Genomic DNA, 19,772 nt, shown 5'->3' with positions numbered 1-19,772 from the left:
TAAAATCTTGCACAATTGTTCTGTTTATTTTGTCATTTTCATTAAAGGGGCATGAAAGTTGAAGCGTTGACCTGCTAATGTTAAAGCCTCCAACTATTAACACAAGAAATGTACCCCATAAAAATACTTACAATGCAACTATAAAATGTCAGTTATCAAGAGAAACAGGTCAGTCTGATAATTATATTTTTGAGTAGATGTGTATTAAGCAGAAACAAAGTATGTGCTTCCATATTAAAAATGCTGGCCTAACCCTGGGACAGACCAGAAAAGGTACTGGCTACTACTTCATCAAAGGAAAGGGAAACCTTGCAGACGCCTTTCCTCTGCACTCAGGCCTCAGCCAGTCCTGTAGCTCAAAGTCACAATGTCAGAGGGGAAGCCGTCCTTCAGCATGATGCCTCTGTCTCGATGGCAGTCTAGCTCTTCAATAAAGCCATGCCAGTAGATAACCAATCCTGGACCAAATCTGAGGAAGACAGAGTAAAATCAAATACTACTTTCTAGGAACTAGTATTAGACATTAATTTGGAAGTTGGTAGTTGTGGACACTGTTACAAATCAAACCAACACAAAAATTTTTAATATAAGTCAGGCTACACCTATGTGGGAGCATCATAAGAACGAAAGGTCATCATACTAGATTTGGGTACAAACTGTTATGGTATCATGTCTGGATGGTATGACATTGTATTTTTTTTTTTTTTTTTTTTTTTTTTACAATGTATCTTAAAATGCAGCAGGCAGTATTAAATGCCTGACAGAACAAACTAGTCAGCAGACCAAATGCAAAGTCACACACTGATAAACCATATTAAAACAATTTCATATATTGGCTTTGTGATTTCTCTCACAATTTGATCAGTCCAAGTTATTTATCCATGTCTGCAAAGTTTGAAAAAGATCCATCAAATACTTTTTGAGTAGTTGTGCTAACAAATGTCGGTGGTGGATCGCACACCCTGAGTAGCTGCAAACTGTTTCCAATGAAAAACATAGGCGTGGAACTGTTATGCCTTAATTAAAAGCCAGATAACCAATGATTACATTTTTAGAAACAATTCATTGTGAAAGTATTTCAAGGAGAAAGGCACCATAGAAGTCAAACATCTGTCATATTTGTGGAGTGATACACTACTGGAATAATGAGTATTATTATGTAATAAAACTGGACCACAATAGTTCCTCTAACTGTCTTCATTTTGATGACATCGTACCTGTTCCAATAACTCCAGAACTGCTCATTCAGGTAGTTCTGGTGGCTGTGATCATCCCCAAAAGAAGCTTTGCTCTCAATCCAGTGAACTATCCGACCCTCAACAGCTGCAAGTTCAGAAACAGTCAAAGCACCTGTTAGACACATTTCAAACAAACTTCCATTTTAAACAAGTAAAATGCACTAAATTGACTGTTGTCTTATAACTGAGCTCAGAAGCTCAGAGCCCAGTGTGTTCTCCATGGGACTATCAAAGTGAAAGCTCAGGAGCTACTGTGGATTCCTGCAAGAAGCCAAGTGCTTTGGTACCTTGTAGCGTTTTGGTCCAACTTTTCCCTGGCTGAATTATACCACATATGTTTTCCTACTTATATCACTCACTTGTTATTACTTAAAATTCATAATATTTGCAGTTTTGGTCAGTTGGGACATATGAGCAGATTTGCAGAGAAAATATACCGAGGTTCTTGATCGAGAACCCACGCGGTCAGCCCTGGCCAGGGCCTACCGAGAAGGGAAAAATGCTTTTCTGAAACAGGCGACTCGTTTCTTGTATGTCTAAATACTGGTGAGAAGACAGACAGTGTGTATGATGTATCTCGCATATGCCATTTCTTTTGTGTGATCTTGTTTGGTTTTTTGCGTCCTGAAATTTTGTTTCAGCGTGCCACATGCTTAGAGGCCGGTTATGACACATATCCAGAGAATTTTGCCTTCCTTCTTTTATATCAGTGTATATATCAGGCAAACATGCAAACAGAGAATCTGTATCACTTTACAAACTACAACATGATGATGGCCACTAAACTCCTCAGTCTAGGCCTAAACAAAAACATATGCAACTAGAAGACAGAGTTCCCGAACAACCACCTGTCAGGGAAGAAAAGCACTCCCACTCCATTCTGACCCTGAGTGCAGGGGCACCATAGAGATGCATGCTCAGCCCCCTCCTCTATGGCCCCCACCATCATCAACTTTGGGGAAGACACCACAGCTATTGACCTGATCACAATGGTGATACAGCCTACAGGGAGGTACAAAATCTGGTGCAGTAAAATTAACATCAAATAAAACATCAAAAAGACAATTTAATTAATCAGAATTCAGAAAGATTTCTAAAAGAGAACACACAACGTAACTGATCAGAGTAGATCCAGTGGAAAAAGTGGACAGCTTTAAAATTTGTGGCTGCAAACCAATGTTACAATAATTGTTTTTTTGTTTTCTTTTTTAGTGTAATTCACTCTTAATATTCATTTAAAATCCAGTTTAGTTTTAGTTCGTTTTCAGCATGGTTTTATTTTATATTACTTTATTTTTGTCACGGGAGACGGCAGCGATCGCGGGCAGAGCGGCGATCGTGCGAGGCGAACGGGCAGGAAGCAGGTGGACAGGCGGAATTCGGGGTAAACTGGGGGTTTATTCAACAAACTGGGAGCAGAAGACATGAAACGCCGACTAACATCAATGACAGACAACGGGTTAGTACAAATCAGGAACATAAATACATGGAACAAGGCAGCAGGAAACAAGACACGACTGGGCACGATCAGGAAATCACACGTGGGTAATTAGGGGACGTGGCACACACGAGGAGCGGACGGGCCGGGCGTCACAATTTTAATGACATATTTATATTTAGTTTTGGCTGCCCTTTGTCACTGATTCTGTTCATAATTTTTATGGATCAAATCAAGGGGTAGAGGGTGTCCAGGATCGATTCTTTGCTTATTGCAGATGATGTGGTCCTGATGGCTTCATTGAGCTGTGACATCCAGTGAGATCTGGATGGTTTGTAGCTGAATGCAAAGCAGCTGGGATAAGGATTCCAACAGATGTCCTGCAGTATTTGCAGCATTTGGTATGCAGTTCAATGGATGATTCGTCAGAAAAATCAACCTTCTGCCACTTTGCCACTGTCCATCCTTGCTGCAAGCTGTGGGCCTTGGGAAATTCAACATGTTTTTTTGTTGTGTTCTCATTAATGCTGGTTTCTGAGCATTAATTCAGCCATGGAGACCACTGTGTGTGAGAATTCGAGAAACTGTTCAGTTGAAAAAGGGTTGGCCCTGGACTGTCGAAGCAACAAACGGTCCTTTTGGGCTTGTCATGAACATCACCAGTTTCTTCATATCTTTTTTTTTTTATCCTCTCCACTTCATGTCTGGATACATTAATGATATCTGCCACCTCAGCAGCAGATTTGGTGAACCTCAAATCTGTGATTGGTTGAATCATTAAAAGACATGACAAGACTTTTGTCCTTGCAAAAACAGGCGTTATGGACTTTAACAAACTGTGAACATCAGGACACTTTTTGACGGTTTCATTTTGCACCCAGTTATTGATGTGAAAGCCCTTGGCATTAAATTGATCCATTTGTTGTAACAATTGATTGACATAAAGTTATATGCCTTTTTAAGTTACTATGCCCTTACGTTACAAGACTTTTCTCAATGACTACATGTGTGCAGTTGTGTGTGTGTGCATACATATATGTATACACATACATACAAACATCCATTCTATTTTTCAGTCAGGAGAAGTATGTATTAATGCCTTCAGCAGGGTATTCAAACATTGACGACCTACCTATAGGGACCTCCAAAATGATATCAGGTGTCTTGTCATAGCCTTTGGCTCGAAGCTGGTTTTCATCTGAGGGAAAACATTTTTGGAAACTCAGCGAGGACAAAAATTTTTAATATGGTACATTTGCTCTTCCCAGTTCTGCTAACATACAGTTTACTGTAGCTAAATTGATAAGAGCAGTAGCACAGCAGGCATGATCTTGACCATGTTCATACTCAAACACCTATCCTCCACTCATAACACAAATTCCATTTCTGACCTTTAGCTAAAATTTCAACCATGTTCAACTAACAATGTGCGAAACATGGTTTAGCAAAGGAAAACACTAGCTGTAGTTCTGCTCGGCTATAACGGACATGCAGGCTCTGCCTACAAGGAGCGTGGCATGCCGGTGATATCCAGCGCAGATTCGTAGTCAGGATTATTAACAGTCACGCATCCGTCAGGTAAAGTTGGATTACTTCATGTACAATATAATAATCTATGCCACAAGTGTGTCTGCTGGGGTGTGGCATGAGTAAATGGTGTCCTGTAGTTGTGGGCATACAGCAACTCTGGATATAACAGACTTTGAATATAACGGACTGTTTTGCCAGGTCCATTGAAGTGCATTATAATGGAATTTTACTGTAGTTAAATATTGCGCACCTCATTATCTTTGTTATATGTCTCCGCTCCCTCAACCCGGCTCATAAGAGGGAAACAAGCTCAGGGCTCCCACTAATTCAGTGGGATGGTGAGTTGTATTTTTACGCACTTTGTTTTTAGTTGTTTCCATACCGGTCTGTGAAAATATTATTTACCATTAAATTGGTTCATGGCGCAAAAAAGGTTGGGGACCGTTACACGTCTCTGCACATCTAACACGCCCTCCTCTCCCCCCTGATATGTGGAAATGTTAATGAAATAAAACCGGTCCGTGGTGGCAAAAAGGTTGGGGAACACTGTTCTAAATAATAGAAATAGCCATTTAACATGCCTTTTTTGCATTTAATAAAAAATTAAAAATAAATTTACTCTTTCAAGTTCTGGCTTACCCAAAAAGGACAGGTTTTTCTCTCTCAGCTTATCATGAAGCAGCATCTCATGTTCGTGGCCAATGGCACTACAGGTACACATTAAGGAAAGCTCCACAGCAGTGGTTGCCAACACGTTGCCCGTGAGCCAACACACTTGTACAATTTGATATCAAATACAAAGTCCCACTGATTTTTTTCTTTGTAAAAGTAGCTCTCACTGTAGGTAAGTTTGGAAACTTCTATAATACACTACATTAACAAAGGGGCTGCCATTTGTACTATGAAATAGGAAGTTACTCTAACAGATTAAGGGGACTTTTACATTAATCAGAAGATGAATGAAGTCCAGTAATAAACATTCTCCTTTTTAAAGAAAATAAGCAAATAAATTCAAGTAATTCCAAGATGAACTGTCAGAAGAAAATTTACTAAATGCAAGTTGATAGTGAAAAGGAAAGGGTAATAAGAAGAACATAATAAATCATAAAGCGTAGATAAAGCAAATTAGCGTAGACAGACACTTAATGCCATCTATTCATGCAGATAAAGGAGGGCACAGGAAGAAAGGTCTTTAGTCATCTTTACCCTCTTTACACCAAAAAGCCAAATCATCACAAGCACCTGCTGGTCCTCCGTGTGCCGGAAAAACAGCGGTAAACTACCTAGGCTTAGATGTCAAGGCACCAAGATGTCAGCATCAGATCCTTTAAATCTTTAAGTTAACAGGTGGAACTGGCACATCCCAGAGATACTGGATAGTATTTGGATCTGAGGAATTTGGCAGCAACCTTGAGATCTTTATTACGTACCACAAACCATTCCTAAACAGTATGTGCAGTGTCGCAGGGGTAATGGGAGGGGTATGTTTATTTGGTCAGTGACTATACAGCCCCATATGCAACAGGGTGCAATGTATATTGTGTTGTGATACAGTCATTCCATGCATAGCATTAAAATTTTCTGTCAGTTGTGCCACAGTAGTCTTGCTGCTTCATACCAGACAGGACTGCCTCCATTGCCCCCAAAGAATCAATAAGCCGTGGGTGCCCAACAGTCATGGTTTTTTCCTCCACTGATTACTATCAGTAGGTACTCACCATCACTGAGCAGCACCCCACAAGATTTGCCAGTTCAGAGATATACTCCAAATCTTGATTAGTGCAGCTGTTCTAAGAAAATCATCATTATTCATAATATTGCAAATGTGGGTGGTCATGTTTTAGCTCTTTGGAATATACTTCAATACAAGTTACACAATATCAGGTGACCTGATGGTGAATACATAAATAATAGACATATGCATGTCCATCACTGAGGCTAATGCGATACACATCTGATACATTAAAAATACATATGAAGCAACTGCAAATGAGAAATGTTATGTTACCGCAGTTGCTATTCAGAATTGGACTTCAGTGCTAACCACAGTCTGATCCTAACACCATGTTCGACCACAAGGGTACACCTGGCACCAGAGCATGCTAGGTCGCAGATCGATGATTGATTTTATAATTGTATTTTCAGATTTGCGTCCGCATGTTTTGGACACCCGGGTGAAAGAAGACCTAAGCTGTCAACTCACTGCCAACTAGCGAGTTGGATCGGATCCGATGGTGGGGGAAGATGCCTGAAAGACCAGGGAGACCCAAACGCATAGTGAGGGTGTGCTGGGAGCATCTGACAGAGGTCCCTCCCGGTGATTTTCAACTCACACCTCCGGCAGAACTTCTCTTGTGCCTGGAGGGAATCAGGGGATATCGAGCCTGAATGAGCCATATTTTGAGATTGCATTGTTGAAGCAGCTGAGTGGAGCTGTGGCCATATGGTTGTTGGTGCCTGTCATGGTGGCAATCCCTGAACCCGATGGTGAACACCAGCGGAAAAAGGCAGATGTCAGGCTGAAGGAGGCGGCCTTCAGAGCTTGGTTAGCATGTAGGACTCCTGACGCAGTGGACAGGTACCGGCCAGCCATGTGGAAAGTGGTTTAAGCAGTTACTGAAGCAGAAACTCTGGTATGGGAGGAATTTGGTGAGGCGAAGGAAAACGACTTTTGATCAGCCTCAAAAAGATTCTGACAAACTGTCAGGCAACTCATAAGGGGGAAGCAGGGTTTTACCCATGCTGTTTACAGCAGGGGTGGTGAACTGTTGACCTCAACTGAGGATACAGTAAGGCGGTGGAAGAAGTATTTCAAGGACCTCCTGAATTCCACTGATAGGGCCTTCCTTGGAGGAAGCAGAGCTGGAAGATTCAGAAAAGGATTCAGCTATCTCTAGTGCTGAGATCACTGTAGTAGTCAAAAAACTCTTTGTGGTAAGGTTCTGGGGTGGATGAAGTCCACCCTGAGTTCATGAAAGCTCTTGATGCTGCTGGGGTGTCTTGGCTGATACTCCTATTCAGCATTCCATGTAGGTTAGGGACAGTCCTTTTGGATTAGCAGACTAGGATGCTGGTCCCAATCTTTAAGAAACGGGCCCAGTTCTAACTTTTCAGGGAGACCACACTATGTCTTGCACTGGAGAGCCCGCCCATTAGTCAACCCTCGATTCTAGGAGGAAAAACATGGATTTCATCCTAGTCACGGAACGTTGGACCAGCTCTTCACCCTTACAAGGATACTGGAGGGTTCATGACAGTTTGCCCAATCAGTCTACATGTGCTTTGTGGACTAAGCATACAATCGTGCCTCATGGGAGTCCTGTGGTGGTGCTTTGGGAGTGTGGGGTCCGGTGTTACAGGCTATCTGGTCCCTGTATAACCAGAGCAAGAGTTTGGTTTGCATTGCTAGCAGTAAGTCAGATTCGTTGCGGGGTGTGGGGGGACTTAGCCAGGGCTGCCCTTTGTCACTGATTCTACTGAGAACTTTCTAAGTGTAGGGGTGGAAGGTATCCTGTTCAATGACCTCAGGAACGCATCCTTGCGTTTTCAGATGATGTGATATCCATGACAGAGAACATTGTATCATTCCCTGTCATGGTAAAGAAAGAGCAGTGCTAGAAGACAAAGCTATCCACTTACTGGTCAATCTACATTCCTACTCTTATGTATGGAATCAGATCACAGATACAAGTGGCAGAAATGAGTTTCCTTTGCATTGTGTCTGGGCCTTAGAGATAAGGTAAGGAGCTCAGACATTCCAGATAATCTCAAAGTGGAATCTCTGCTCCTCCACATTGAAAGGAGTCAGTTGAGGTGGTTTGGGCATCTATCAAAGATGCCTCCTGGATGTCTGCCTGATGGAGGCGTTTCCACCTTGGTGCAGACCTAGTGTATGCCAGAGAGAGAATAAATTTCTTAGCTGGCCTGGGAACACCTTGATATATCCCTGTTGGACCTGGAGGAGGTCTCTGGTGAGAGGGAGGTTTGTGCATCCCTGCTTGACCCAATGTCAGATAAGTGGCAGATAATGGATGGATATATGGATGGATGAATATGATTCATCCCTATTGAAATGACGGGGCATTTCATGCAATACGATGCATTACCAGATGTCTCCAACTTGTACAAAGTTTAGATGAGAAACTTGATGAGAATTGGCCACTGACAGCAATTGCATCACGACCATTAATTCCAGTACACCGATGCTAATTTGTATTTGTAATAAATAATATCCTAGTACATAAAATATTTCCCACTTAAACCTAGTGTATGGTGCAGTGCATTAAGCCTCTGTGCTTGTGATCAAACCCTGGACTCAGCAGAATAGTCACATGTCTGTTGGACAATTCAGTAAGGTCCCTAGCCCTCAGCTCCAGGTGCCCTGGTGCTGGCTTATCCAGAAGCTTGCTCTCACCTGTATGTGTCTCATGGAGGGCAAGATGGGGTAGACAAAAAGAAAAATAAGCAAGACTTAAATCAAATGAAGTAAGCTGCATCTCAATTCATTACTCATCCATTCATGGTGTTAAAGGATACTGTTTGATAGAGTCCACCCATGGGCCATAACAGCAGTCATTTATAGTGCACTGAAATGGAAACATTTCACAAGGGAATATCACAATTACATCATCTTCATTTCTGTGCCAACAGGAAAAACAAAATATAAATGCAAGTATACTCAGATGTATAATTATCCAAGTGAGTATTCTGACCTTATTTCTATGCACTCTAAACTATATTAACTTGAATGTTTTTGGAATTAATAAATTACAAGTGGTATGCATTTATTTAATAAGGGAGAGTATGGCCTAAAGTGTTTAATACCTTTTATTAAAATGTGCATAATTATTAGGCAGCTTCATTACCTCAGGTAAAATGGGTCAAAAAAAGGGATTAGACACTGACAAAAATTGTAAAATGCCTTCTAGAAAGATGCAACACCTTTGAAATTGAGAAGAATTAAACATTTAGGTACCAATGGCCCATGATCCTCCAGTGCCACCATACTGCAAAACTGCAACCTACCTAGAGTGTCCAGACTGGGGGTGAAGTACTCAGGGACATGGTCAAGGCAAACAGGGCTGAAACATGACCCCCACTGAATATGATTCACAAGCTGAACTGTCAAGACTAGACCAAGAAATACTTGACGACAGATTTTCCAAAGGTTTTATGGATAGCTGAAATAGTAGTGACTCTTGATGAACCACATGGATGGACCCGTGACTGTATCATTAATGGACATGAGACAAGTTCGAGGTTGTCAGCAAGATGGAGGAGGGGTACTGCTATGAGCTGTTATCATTAAGGATAAGCTGGACCCCCCTTTGGAGTTGAAGATGGACTGAAAATTAGCTCCCAAACCTAATGCAAATTTCTGGAAGATTGGTCGCTGAATATTTTTGAAATGCCAACAATGTACATTTTTTGTTACACTTATACTAAAAACTAAGAATAAACAAGCGAGTTATATTTATAATTCAGTCTAATAATTCTGCACAATAATACAAGCCTAATAATTCCACACACAGAAAAAACAAAACGTATTTATCCTTTGTCACACATTCAGGTTTGAGATCACTATTTGTATTTTTTCAACAACAAAAAAATCCTGAGGAATACAATTTGCTTAATAATTGTGCACACAATTATATATATATTCTAGATATATAACACACATGCCATTCATAAATAAAGTACCATTGGGTGGTATTAAGAATTAGGCTAAATGACAGGTAGAATAAATGCCATAAGTAAATTAATACCTGGTAAACATTATCAGCAAGACTGTGGTCTGGAATCGAAGATGGATCCCGCAGCATACTGTTTAAAACCTGTTTAGAAACTGATAATGTACAGAAAGTAAGTTTTTTTTTTTTTACCGTGTATATATTATTTGTAAATGCATTGCAATGATAAACTATTACAAATAACAATACAAAGAAATGCAAGCCTGACAGTATTGATTTAACAAACTATCATCCACTACATTTGTTTAGTAAAGTGTGTGCCAATGAACTGCAGCAAACCAGGGTTCCCACTCATTGTCCAGGACATTTCCAGGAGCTTTTTCTGGAAATTCATGACAGGATCTGGTCATTCTGTCATACACTTCAGTCGCAGGCTTAACACCATTTTAATTTCTCTTTGATTATGCAGGGACTTAGTGTCACCGATATGCTAAATTACATAAAAGCAACACCAATTAATGCATTGATGTATAATGGGCTTGTTTGACCTCTTTTTGTTACACACTGTTTTAAACTGCAAAACTCTTTTAAAGAAATAAATGCCTCTTGGATTGTGGAAAACTATCCATCCATCCATCAATTTTCCATACTGCTTATCCTACTGGGTTGGGGGGGGGGGGGTCCGAAGCCTATCCCGGAAGCAATGGGCACAAGGCAGGGAACAACCCAGGATGGGGGGCCAGCCCATCGCAGGGCACACTCACACACCAGTCACTCACACATGCACACCTATGGGCAATTTAACAACTCCAATTAGCCTCAGCATGTCTTTGGACTGTAGGGGGAAACCAGAGTACCCGGAAGAAACCCCACGACAACATGGGAAGAACATGCAAACTCCGCACACATGTGACCCAGGCGGAGACTTGAACCTGGGACCCAGAGGTGTGAGGCAACAGTGCTAACCACTGCATTACCATGCCGCCCGAAAACTATCCAAACACTGGCAAATACTGAGCAATTCCATAATGTGTAGTATAGAGCTGTTGATGACACCATGAAACAGGCTATGATAGTGACCTAATTTCAGTAAAAGTTACTTGCATATAACATTTTATCTCATTGTTTGTATGAAATAAATTTATGTACAATGTTTGTATTAAACAAAACTGTATAAAGCCAATTTATTGCCTACATCATTTGTATGATGCTTATAACAGTAATATATGCAACAATTGGCACGTGACGAAACAGAAAGTCAGTTAACTTTCAACTGGTAGCTTTACTGGGAATACAGCAGCTGTAGAATTTGCATAAATCAATGACAAATAATATAATAAAGAACTTATCTTTGTGGGAAAAGAAGCTAAACACATCCATTTTAAAAACTCAAATATAATGGGTCGTATTAAGCTGACGCCATTGTCCAAGGTACGCATAAATGAAAACGAGACGACGGCCATTTTACCAGGGTGCGAGTGACAACAGCAGCAAGAAAACCGGAGTCTAAGTTTCTTCTGTAAACCTTCGGATCATGCAAATAAAGGCAAAGAGACCGAAGAGCTGCCAGAAAGGCTACAGAAAACTTGGCTAAGATCCATCGATTGAAAAAACTTGAACGATGATACTGTCAAGAAGTGGCACATTCTGTGTTCTGAGAATAGGCAGTACTTCAGTTAAATGCATTAAAATGCGTATTCGTTTCCACAGATTGTATTCTGTGTATTTTAAATACCATTTTAAAAACGTTCATCGCTAGGCTTACAGACTTTTAAATACAGCCTATTGCCACCCTTCGCATTATTCCAAGGAAAGCTGCTGCTTTGGTGATCGGCGCAAATTGCCTATTAGTATGCAGTAAAATAGACAGATATTGCTGACTGAATGTCAGTATAGGACGATTAGCAAATAGCAGTAATGTGCTCTTGAACTTGCAAATTAACTCGCTAGCCTCCTAAGGCTAGTGGCATTCTAAATTAAGTTCATTTAAAAAGACATGCTCAGGCAGTGGTATCTTGTAGTTTTTATGGAAACCTTCATTAGCAATAAATCCGACTAGCTTGTTTCCATCATCTAATCGTGGGAGTTTTTATAGGCACTGAGCTCATGCAAAAAGGGAGAACCGACTGGTGAACTTGACATTGCATATCATCTGCGTTGCAGTCGCTGGTCCCATTTGTATTTTTTTAGTGTATATCTAAATAACAGTTTCTTTGAGTTTATGTTCGGCACCCTACTGTAAGACAAAGCTAGCAATTCATGCATTAGGATCATTTAAAAAAGCGTTATGGTGCCTCATTGTACCTGCATTTACACCTTATGGTTAACTGTGTTACTTCCTTCAAATGATACGAAGAAATGCCTCAGTCCCATTTGCCTGAACAAAATACAGCTTTTCATGGTCCTGAGCACTTGCTATACATTTTGTTTATATGAAACTGTAACAATGAAAAGAAATACAAAACTTAATGCATCTGTGTGACGGACATCTCCGACATTCCCTGGTAAAATGGCCGCTACACACAAATTGTGACATATTACGCATGTAACTTAATACAACCCATTGCCTATACATGTCTCAGTAGGTGGAGACATTGCGCAGCAGAGGCCACAACCTAGCTCAGCTGTCATCATATCTAGACTTATGAACAGCGAGCTGTTTCAAACAGAAAAATTAAAAAGCGAAAACAGAAATAAAATTCCAGGACAAGAAAGATTAATTCCAGGACCTTTGGCCATTTCAATCAGTTTCCAGGTCATTTCAATGACTGGAAACATTCCAGTTCAGTGGAAACACCCTCCAAATTTTCAGGTTTTCCAGGATGCGTGGGAACCCTGCCAACTAACCCAGCATAAAAACAATATTATACTAATTTTTAAGGGCAAAGAAAATGTAATTCATGAATTGCTGAAGCAAATACAATTTTCATATTGTATTCTTATATTGTTGAAATGATGACAATGTATTCTCCAGATAGCCTTGTCACACCCCTCTCCCCCATCTAATCCTTATTCCTTCGACACCCTCCAACCTCAAAAATTTCTTGAAAGACTGGATAGATCACCTGGAAATGTGAAAGTCAATAAATGTGTTTTTACTCAAAAGCTGATAGTCCTAGTTGTGGCATATAAGTATGAAACAACATCAATTAGTTTATTGCGCTTTCCATTTACATGCCAATTTGCATGTAAGTGGAATGTGCAGTTAGGTGGTTACCTACAATTCTCTGTGCAGGTCTTAATGTCAATATCTTAAATGTCATTTATATTATTTTAATATAATTTTTAATACTTTTTTCTCATTTAAAATATGAACAACATTTCATATGAACAACACACCAATCGATATCAAGACCTGGAGTTTTTTTTGAACCTCACAATGTAACCTACTATTGTCCCCAAACCAAATGTTCCAGGGAATACAATAAAATAAAATATATGATTATTTGGCAAAAGTCTCCTTTTCATGACTTCCAGAAGATGCTTGCTTCAAGTTGCTTTCATATCTTTCTTAAATGAAAGGTATAATTTTATAGATTGTATGCTATAGCATAAATCTAAATGGTAAAGATAAAATAAGAAAACAACTTACATGGGGTGTCGTCTTGTTCTTGAAGGAATCTTTCCAGAATTATGCGTGCCATGAGTGATGGGGATAAATCCACCTGTATCAAAATGAAAACATTTGATGCAGTAATTCCTAGAATGTTATATAAAATGTTAAAGCAACCCTTCAACAAGTACACAGTAAGACATCCGCAGGAGACCCCTTATGTAGCTAAATAAAGTAAATGGGATGATGTTTGTCAAAAAACGCTCTCCTTACAATACAGTGCATCATATATAAAATACATATTCATCAGTTGTAAGCAAGTAAGGTTTATTTATCCAGATAGCCTTGTCACACCCCTCTTAATGTTTATATGAAACTTTCGCAGACATGTCGTCACAATGTGCTGTACAACAGAATAAATTAAGGAGTAAACAAGAAACATTGACACATTAAAATAATTGATAACACAGATATAATATAATTTATATAATAATATAGTTAGTATCAATACAAATCTAAACAAAAGACTGATTTAACAAGGAAGTTAAAATTTTTTTAAACGTATCCATGGAGTTTGCCAAATGTAGTTGTAGTGGGAGGTTATTCCAAAGCCACAGAACTACAGATTGAAAGGCTGTATCTCCCCTAATCTTGTGTTGGGAACAACTAACAAATTATAAGCCTGAGATCGAAGAGCACAAGAAACAGTATGTTTGAGAAGAAGCCTATATAAATAGACTGGAGCTTGATCATTTAGTGCTCTACATCTAACTACCAGAATTTTAGAATGAATCCTAAAATCCATGAGAGTCAGTATCAAGAATATAAAATTAAGGTAATATGAGCGTGCTTATGTCATGTCCCTCCGTCCAACCCTGTCATCTGCCACGCCCACATGCCAACGTACCAGCTGTCCTGTGTGCATTCTGATGATATGTCCTGTATTTAAGTCCGCGTTTAAGTCTGTCTTGTTAGATCTGTCATTGACGGTGTCGACCATGTGCTCCCTTGTCTGTCTGCTTGCCCGAATAAAGCCCTTTTGTTTTGGATTTCGGTCTGCCGTATCCTGATTCCCCGACCGATCACAACAGCTTACTAGAACACGTTTAACCTGGCCACTCCATTTTTGTACTGGTCATAAACGTAAAACAAATGATTTATCTAAGCCAGTAAACAAGGCATTTCAATAATCTAAACACAATGAAACAAATACATGAACAATTTTTGCCTGTTCAGCCAATGAAACAATAGGCCGCAATTAGGAAATGTAACTTAAATTACAGCAACAAGAACATGAGACTTTAAACACTGGACTTGGCAGTTGTACAAAACGAGGCAATCACTTGACTAATTTTTGGGTAAAATTCAAAAGAAGCTATAATCGTGGTTTCAGTTTAACTGGATTTTAAATAGAGGTAATAATTAGAGAGCCCCTCTTTTATCCGTGATAAGCAGTCAACTAGGGTGGACAAGCTTTCAAGCTGGTGTGGTATGAAAAACAAACATAACAACGTCATCAGCATACAAGTGATAAGAAAACTAAGTTGTGATACATATCAGACTGAAAACAAGCTACAAAAATAATTAATGGCGAAAATTCTGCTGGTGGCTTAACCTAAACAATAGATTTATTTAAATATTTGTAACTTCATAATATATTAAATGTGCTTATACTACAACACTGTTGAGTCTCAAATTTGAAGGATGTTGACTTTCCTATAACCCAACAAATAGTGCCAGCCAGGTGAATCAATGTGCAGCAAATGAATGTGCAATCATCATCTTTATTTCTGACATTACCAAAGAAAGTACTACACATATTACCTGTTTAACCTAAGTCTGGTTCACCCATATTGCAGCAGAACACATTGAAGTATATAAAGCCAAATTAATAAAACTATTCCTGAATTCCAAGTCAATACATATTTTGCTTACAACTTTGTAAAGACTAGCCTCTGGGAATAACAGCAGACAATTTCCAAACTACGACTAACTTGTTATAAGCAACATACTACGTTTGAATTAATGACAGTGGCTTGCGTTGTATAAAAGCAAAATGTTTCATAATAGTAAGCTTGGGCAGCATCTAATTTTTAAACTGTCTTGACATTACACCACGATATATGGTATTCTGAAATCTTGTTAAATTGAGCATGTATGGGGGTGAGATTCAGTTTCAGAGAAAGAAAATACTGCGGTATGCCTCAGTACCTTAATCCCACCCAAACCAAAACAACAGTCTTAATAATAAATGTGTTTTCAGTTCATAAATGTGAAAATAATATCTTCTAATATAAACATGTAAATAATATGTGTGGTAACTGTGGCATAAGTGGATTAATGCCTTAAATTACTAGGCAGAAGTTTATTTTCAGGGAATTTATGTAGAGGCTGGAAGATGCTTTGAAACATCGAACTCCAAAATTTGCTGCCAATATGTGAAAACAGAAAAATTACCTTATTAGCCAAACTGAACAGGACTTGGGATGAACGACACATCTTCATTTGGTGCATGTAACTTAAAAAAAAAAAAACAAAACAACATCAATTTAATAACTGTGTATTAAGACAATACAAAAAGCTAGCGGAACATTAACCTGGCAAAACTTATAGGATGTGGAGCTGACAAATGATAGATATTTTAAACCAGAAATGCTGTTTTAATTGTAGCTTTTCGTCCAAAATTAAACAGTTGCTCAAACCTTTCATTTTACTAGGCATCACTGGCATCACCTCACACAGTTCCCAAAAAGTAAAAAACTAGTTAAATCCTTTAATGTAAAACTACTTTTCCATCCTTTTAAAATTACAACTACAAAAATTATAGGTTAAAATATACATATTGTCTTATTAGCAAATAATAATACCAGAATATTAGTAGGTGGAAGATAGCATGTAAATTGATAAATACCATCAACTTGCCAATGAAAACAGAAAATGAATACCTTTGATAGTAGTCCTCAAAAGCCTCTGGGGTGTGGTGTTTTGAAATGGTTCTTTTAATTCTCTTCTAAAACAAGAAACCATTTACCTTAATGACTTTGTTTTTTTTATACACAAATTATAAGTAACAACATTAATATGCAAGCCTAATGCTAACATGGTCATTAACAATAATAAAAAATAAACGTAGTATACATACTAGCCCACCAATCACAGACATTATTAAATTTATAGAAAGGGGGGGCTTTTCCTACTTTGCATGGTCAAGTATCTCAAATACTCAGAGATGCATCGCAACTTTCAGAAGATCTTCAAATTAGTGTTGCATAACAGAACAAATCAGGAGAGGGTAAGAAAAGGCTATAAAAATACTACATTATATGTACATTCATATACTACAACATTCATAAAACAATGTCCATATGACTATATGACATATGGTAAAAAGATTGAATACTCCACTCATACCAGGACTCTCCAGGAAAATGCAGACAAGAAAACTTCTCAAAGAAGTTCACAACGAGGTTTTCTCACATTTAATGCAAAACATTTAAAGTTGAACTTTTTGGCTTCAATGTAAAATGTTCTGTCTTGGAAAAAAAAGGAACATGGTACATCATGATACACGCCAAATGTTTCAGGGTGTAACAGTTTCATCAGGTACTGAAGTAGCTGTAAAAAAAGAAAGGCAACTGGAGGGTTCCAAACAAAGAGATAGATTCTTATATCAGCCGCGCACTGCCAGAAAATGAAATTTAGGAAAATGACCCAGTCTGAACACTAAAACATTCCAACAGCTGTATAGTAGTCCTTCAGAGGTCCCCCCCCAAAAAAATCTCTGAGGCTGAATGGAACTGAAGCAAGAATTGCCAGTGAGGGTGCTTAGTGGAATGTGCTTTTTTAACCATCATCTCTGCCAATCAAGCACCTGCGATATTGAGATATATCGAAGTATTTAAAATCAACACATGGCCGTACTAAAACACTATTACCAAGATGGTTTAGCATAATTGGGTGGCACAGTGATTCACACTGTTGCCTCACCTCTGGCACCTGGGCACAAGTCTCCACCAGGGTTCTGTGTGTGTGGATGTTCTCCCTGTGTTATCGTGGGATTTCCTCTCGGCGCTCTGGTTTCCCCTCAGAGTCCAAAAACACACTAAGGTTAATTGGAGTTATCAAATTGCCTGTAGATATGCATGTATGTGTGACTGGAGTGTGTGTGTGTGTGTGTGTGTGTGTGTGTGTGTGTGTGTGTGTGTGTGTGTGTGTGTGTGTGTGTGTGTGTGTGTGTGTGTGTGTGTGCGCGTGTCCTGCAATGAGTTGCAGCCCCATCCTAGATTGTTCCCTGCTTTGTGCCTGTAGCCTCTGGGATAGGCCCCCCCACCCCCGTGACCCTGAAGAGGCCAAGCGGTTACAGAATATGGATGGACGGATAGGCTTAGTATAATAAGTTTTAGGTAAATCTAAAGGAAGACAATACCTCACAGAAATCTAGCATTAATTGTGATCCTAGTCTAAGATGGGGGTGGCATGGTGGTGTAGGGGTTAGCACTGTTGCCTCACACCTCTGGGACCCGGGTTCGAGTCTCCGCCTGGGTTACATATGTGTGGAGTTTGCATGTTCTCCCCATGTCGTCGTGGAGTTTCCTCCGGGTACTTCAGTTTTCCCCCACAGTCCAAAAACATGCTGAGGCTGATTGGACTTGCTAAAATCCTGTAGGAATGCATGTGTGACTGAATGGTGTGTGTGTGCCCTGCGATGGGCTGACCCCCCCCTCCCTGGGTTGTTCCCTGCCTTGTGCCCATTGCTTCCGGGATAGGCTCCGGACTCCCCACGACCCAGTAGGATAAGCGGTTTGGAAAATGGATGGATTGATAGTCTGAGATGGTGGAAAAATACTCCTTATGAATCAAAATCACCAGTTCAATTACAAATTCATCAAGACATTTATCTTTAAATACGGTCCTGGACATGACAAAATTACTGACCTGGTACTCCAGAGAGAAGATGCTCAGCAGGGTGGAGGGCAAATAACTGAGGGGTGAATAGGTGATATTACTAGAATGTAATACAGAGAAACAAATCCTGCAAGGTACTTCGAAAAAAAGCGAGCGACTGACCGACTTGGGGTTTCCAACGCTTATTTTAGGCTAGAACATTAACATCGCGGTTATAATGCAATTTCAAGCCATTAACTTGCACAGTAGAGTTGAAAATATATTTACAAAATAGTTAATTGTATGTACACATTTTCAAACTATGCTGTTTCGTAAATACAGAAGTAGAACATTTTACCAACAGCTGACGATTCATGATGATAATATTAAAATACCCATATAGTTAATCTGGGCCAGCAATAATGGGCCAGTATTTAAATAAATAAAATAAAAGCTTTAATTTAAAAGAGAACTTGCAAGGTACCCGGGGAATCTTTCCTGAAGCATTTTCATACACTGACGCGTAGGTTTAAGTTGGTCTGTATATTTTGCTATTACACGATACTCTGCCCGGGAGAGTTTCATTGTGTGAAATCAGCGTCTCTAAAAGGGAAACAAACGATTTTAAACATAAAACACGAGCAAAACCATTTCTCAGCAGTTCAAAAGTTGACAACTATTCTCGCGCATGCGTTTTCTAGATCGTGATTGGAAATTGAGCAGTAACAGTTCTCGCGCGAACTAGACGAGTTCTCGCGCTTGCGTTTCCCAGTTATGGCCACACCAGACGGAGAGGAGCGTTGCGTCAACGGAAGTTGAAAATGTTTGATCATCACGTGGTTCATATAGACCTCAGATTGGTCCTGGACGTGCTTGGCAGGCCGTTTGAATGTATTAAATACAGATAGATAATTAAAATGCATTGATTACAATATTTATTCAGTACACTACTTGTGTATGTGGTTATAACAATGTTTATTTTAAAATTAAATTAGGTATTATTAGCGGCTATGGTTACCTGCCTCGTTGACATATTTTAAAAACACTTTTATAAGGAGTATTGCTCCAACAGTTTCTGTTTATCGAAGAAAAAAAATCCCTCAATGTTTTTTCCTCCAGTCTGATCGGAACGCAGCAACTTTGTGATTTACAAAGACCCACATACAAAATTCTTTTACCGCTCTGACTTATGTGTAAATTTGTAAGATTTTTCTCCGTTATGCTGTTTTTGTGGTAGTGAAGAGGAGTATCTCTATATTAAGTGTGCCTTTACGTCAATGTGGATGGAGATTTCATTGGAAATTTTTGCTTCTTGTGGTATATTGATACAGCAGAGAAAAGGGTCACGTTTCTGTCTTGTTCAACTGGTGACATAGCTGATAATACAGTTAGATTGCTTTGTCTTTTGGGCAAGTTTCACATTAAGTCGGAGTGACAAT

At 39.3% G+C, this 19,772-nt stretch overlaps 1 protein-coding gene across 1 annotated transcript; it reads right to left on the bottom strand.

Annotated features, from left to right (window-relative positions):
- Positions 1–7: 7 nt before the first annotated feature.
- On the bottom strand, positions 8–19,124 carry cdin1 (CDAN1 interacting nuclease 1). Its single transcript, XM_048974183.1, has 11 exons — positions 18,818–19,124; positions 18,385–18,430; positions 16,395–16,459; positions 15,907–15,967; positions 13,489–13,561; positions 9,972–10,051; positions 8,743–8,792; positions 4,846–4,913; positions 3,809–3,874; positions 1,218–1,323; positions 8–469 (listed from the first exon to the last, which is right to left on the bottom strand). Exons 1-11 carry the CDS (start codon positions 18,916–18,918, stop codon positions 340–342), a joined length of 846 nt encoding a protein of 281 aa, XP_048830140.1. The 5' UTR covers positions 18,919–19,124; the 3' UTR covers positions 8–339.
- Positions 19,125–19,772: the final 648 nt, after the last annotated feature.

This window comes from Brienomyrus brachyistius, chromosome 14, assembly GCF_023856365.1.
Source record: "Brienomyrus brachyistius isolate T26 chromosome 14, BBRACH_0.4, whole genome shotgun sequence".
NCBI classification, from domain to species: domain Eukaryota; kingdom Metazoa; phylum Chordata; class Actinopteri; order Osteoglossiformes; family Mormyridae; genus Brienomyrus; species Brienomyrus brachyistius.
Note: the sequence above shows the minus strand (reverse complement) of the source record. Positions and strands in the feature narration are given on the sequence as shown.